This window comes from Pollachius pollachius (genome assembly GCF_949987615.1).
Source record: "Pollachius pollachius genome assembly, chromosome: 15".
In the NCBI taxonomy this organism is placed as follows: Eukaryota; Metazoa; Chordata; class Actinopteri; order Gadiformes; family Gadidae; genus Pollachius; species Pollachius pollachius.
The window spans coordinates 7458553-7462517 of record NC_136948.1 but is presented as its reverse complement, the minus strand read 5'-3'; the positions used below and the strand labels follow the sequence as shown (position 1 = coordinate 7462517).

The 3965-nt window shown below is 47.1% G+C and overlaps 1 protein-coding gene across 1 annotated transcript; it reads right to left on the bottom strand.

Annotated features, from left to right (window-relative positions):
- LOC307086901 (uncharacterized protein) lies at positions 1–708 on the bottom strand (the record flags this gene model as incomplete). Its single annotated transcript, XM_079752247.1, has 1 exon — positions 1–708. One exon carries the CDS (start codon positions 706–708, stop codon positions 1–3), a length of 708 nt encoding a protein of 235 aa, XP_079608373.1.
- Between the last annotated feature and the right edge of the window lie 3257 nt (positions 709–3965).

Here is a 3965-nt window from a genome sequence, read left to right as displayed (position 1 = left end):
TTATTTGAGTTTGACGGGCCACGGCAGGCACGTGCGCAGCCCGAGCATGGAGGAGAAGATGATGGTGGGCCGGTGCTTCTTGAACCTCAGGCCCTTCTTCACCCGCTGGGTGTTCTCCGTCACACACAGCTCCCCCTGCTGGGCGGCGCCGGAGATGCGGGACACCACCTCCCCGTGCACCACCACCTCCTGCTCGGACCGCACAAACACCTGCCTCAGCTCCTCCAGCCGGCGCTCCATCTCGTGGATGACCCGCTGGCGCTCCTCCACCTCCAGCAGCCGCCGCCGCGCCGCCTGGAACTCCATGCTGGAGCTGGGGGTGACCAGCTTGGAGGAGGGGGCCGTGGCCGAGGCGGAGGGGGGCTCCGACCGGGCCAGCAGCGCCGCCGACACCCGCCGGAAGTCCCCCATGGAGATGGAGCGCCGGGTGGCCGGGGACACCATGCCCAGCAGGGCGGTGGCGGAGACGGACGGCGGCAGGGTGAGCGGGAGGAGAGCGTCCTCCACCTGGTACGAGGTGGAGGCGGGGGACATCGAGGAGGCAGAAGGGGCCTCCGGCGGGGTGATGTAGGGGTGGGGGTCCACGATGCACACGGGGGAGGCCGAGGCGTCCTCATCCTCCATCGTTTCTTCGTCGGAATCAGTGTCGGCGTGTCTCGTTGGTTCCCTGACCACGTCCATCCTGGTGTCGTCCTCTTCCTCACTCATTGTTTTGTTGTTAGCCGAGCCTGAGCTTGCCTCCTGCCGTCCTTACCGCTGCTGCTGCTGCTGCACTTGTGGATGGTTTTCAGCTGTCCTGGATCATTGCGGAGAGCGACTATAGCCGTGTGAGCAAGAGGCAGCAGAGTGTGCAGTGTGGAAAACACTCCATTCATTAATAAGAGATCGGAGCCTGCCTTCTGCTCCCTCTGCATCCTTTACCGCCGTGGTGGGGAGCAGCATGCCGCCAGCTCATTGGCTGCCTGACTCATGAGTGTGGGAGCGAGGGGATTGGCCAGGCTGCCTCTCTGCGATGATGCTGATGCTGCTGCTAGCAGCCAGTCATGTGTCCGCCTCTCCTGGTAATCTGCATGAAACAGAAGCACTGCTGTCTCGTAAAGAGAGCGCTTTACTCTTTGAGTGAGGTATTACAATGTAGAGGCACAGAACCTTTTGTTCTCTCTCCGTCCATCTTGTTCATGTGCACTCTGATCTCCTCTCACCAGCTAGTGCTCGTCACTGGCCCGGTTGCCCTTGGAAACGCAGGCATGACATCAGATGGCTGAAGCAAGAGGGGAGGGGGGGGCAATGCTTCAGTTGATTGCTTTCTCTCCTTCGAGCAGCACTCTTTATCACTCCTTTCCATGCACTTATATCACCGTTCCATTGATTCATTACCGTCTCTGTTTCTCCTGAGGGGGCTGAAAGGACAAACTGAGAAATAATCTTAAGTTATCAATGTTTGTCTGATTGAACTGGCTGTGTGCATCAAATTACATGGTACATTTATTCTGGCAAACAATACAACTGCAGCCATGTATGTTTAATCATTGTTTCACATAGATATTACATTTATATACAATTGTGACACAATATGTGTGTCACAATATGTCTACTGTGCTATGCTCAAGCTATCTGCAAGCCACTTTTATTTTACACCATTGTATGATGCAGGTATCGTAAAAGCATGAAGTAATAAAACATCATGATAGATCTCACACATGAAGCACTCATATGTTTGTAAATAGGCCAAAAATGGAGAGCTTGTCACGACACCTTGTGAATCCTGTGATCTCAGGGGGCCTAATTATTCACACCGTTCAAACCAAGCTCTCATTGGAGGAGATGAATCCGGCCCCCTGAAAGACGTGTCCCGCAAATTAAATATGCTGTTATGCGACTGATGCAGTGAAAGAAAGATGCTAAACGTCACAGAAATACGACAGCTACACATCTAAAAGACAACAGTCTACACACTAACATAGCCGTCTTTTGCTGCAGTTTTTCCACAGAATATGATCACTAATGGGTAAAGTGATTTGTTTGAAAGAGCCCAAGAGAAAATATGATAAGTCATAATATTGTTAATTATTTAAACACCAATAAAAGAGAGGTTGGTTTGATTAGGCTCATGCATCAACATTACAGTTTTGATTACAAACGTATTCTGTTTGTTTTACATATGGGTCGTACATATATATTGTGTTATATTTCACTGTCCCAAACCTTTGAGCTACATTCTTGGAAGCCATTGGTCGAAGAGCACAAACATTACAAAATGAATCAAGGAATAGGACTTGACTTGCAGACTTGGGCTGTTTCCACAATAATGGCACCCTTGCTTTCTGCCTAAATGTATTAAGAATGGAACAACAATAGATTTCCAACTGATGCACCTCATGTTTTTGTCATTATACTTTAGTGTATGCGCTCAGAGGTTAGTTCTGAATGTGGGTTATAAAAAAATACTTCAAACACAAAGCTTTGTTCAGGCCTTGATCTGGGAACACCACTGACAGTTCAAGTTAAAACTTGAGAGAATAACATAACACAAGAGAGTGGGTGAAGACAAGAATCAAGAGATGTTTACCTGTAGGAATATGGGTTGAACCTTCATCTGTAATCCTCTGTTGCCATTGGACAAAACCTCCATGCCGGTCAGAATAACAAGCGGATGTAATGGTGATCAAACGGTCTGCGGTAGAAGGCAGCTATGATGGGCACTGAATATGTGAAACTACACTCAAATCAAGCTGCCTTGCAAACATAAATGGTTAACCTGATAGTTGTTAGTTTGTTTTGTGGCCTGCAAGTTAATTTACACATTTTTTTTGCAGGGTTATGATCAGATTTTAGACTTCTAAAAAAAAAGTGAATGGGTGGGAAAATTCTGGAGGAATCTGTTCGTTATACAACAGTTGTGTTTCCAACCCCTTTGAAATAACTTTGATTTAATTGGTTTTAAATAATTTTGTAACATAAACTGCCCCCCTTCCCGAACAGATTTAGCCTTTATCCAAGCGTCATGGAGTATGATTCTATTAAATGACTAAATGTAAGCAAAAACGTAGGCCTACAATATTGGAATGTGATGCACCTTACATAATGCTATGATGCTAAGATACATCACGGCTTTTAGTTATTGTTGCCGTTCATCCCACATCCCTCGTCTCTCATCCTCCCCTAGTGGCCCCTCTCTGCTCCGGATTACTTTAATCTGTGTTTCTGCGCAGATTTACAACAGAGACTGTGAGTATCTGCTCTCAATGTTATTGCGTTCTGAGACGCACGTTGCCCTTTGCTGGCGGTGGCGGGCAATGACGTCAGAGCCAGTCTGACGCCAGTCTGGCGCAGCTCCGCTCTGGAATACAAAAGATCCGATGGTCAGGTGAACCCAAAGGCGCAGGGATATTGTTAGATTGCGAACACGGCCATGGACAGGAGGGGTCACTGCTGCTGCTAACGTCAGCATGGAGCCTTGTCATGAAGAATAGTAGTGAAACATGACGCTGCAGTGCGAGCAGAAGGATTTTGGTGCTGCAGTCAGGGAAGATGCGCTGTTTTTTTTTTTACATGGGGGGGGGGGGGGGGGGGGGTATTTAAGTGTATTGGATTTTTAAAGAGGTAGGCCTAATGACATTTATGAATCATGACCATTTCAAAAATATTCATATAGTTGATTATCGGCAGAAATGTACAGATTACGATTATTCTGGTATAGGCCATCGGTCAATTACATGGGCCAACCGATATATCGGTCAGGCTCTAATCTGGACTCTGACCATACACTTAACCACAATCAAGTGTTTTTACTGTATCATTTGAGAGAATCTCAAGGTTAAAGTCCAAGATTATTACATTAGAATTAGGCCTACTAACACAGACACTCGCACCTACTGACACTCGATTTAAAAAGAAAACATGACTAAATTGACAGTGGAAAATAAACAAAACATTTTGTCATAGCAACAGTATTTTTATTTCAA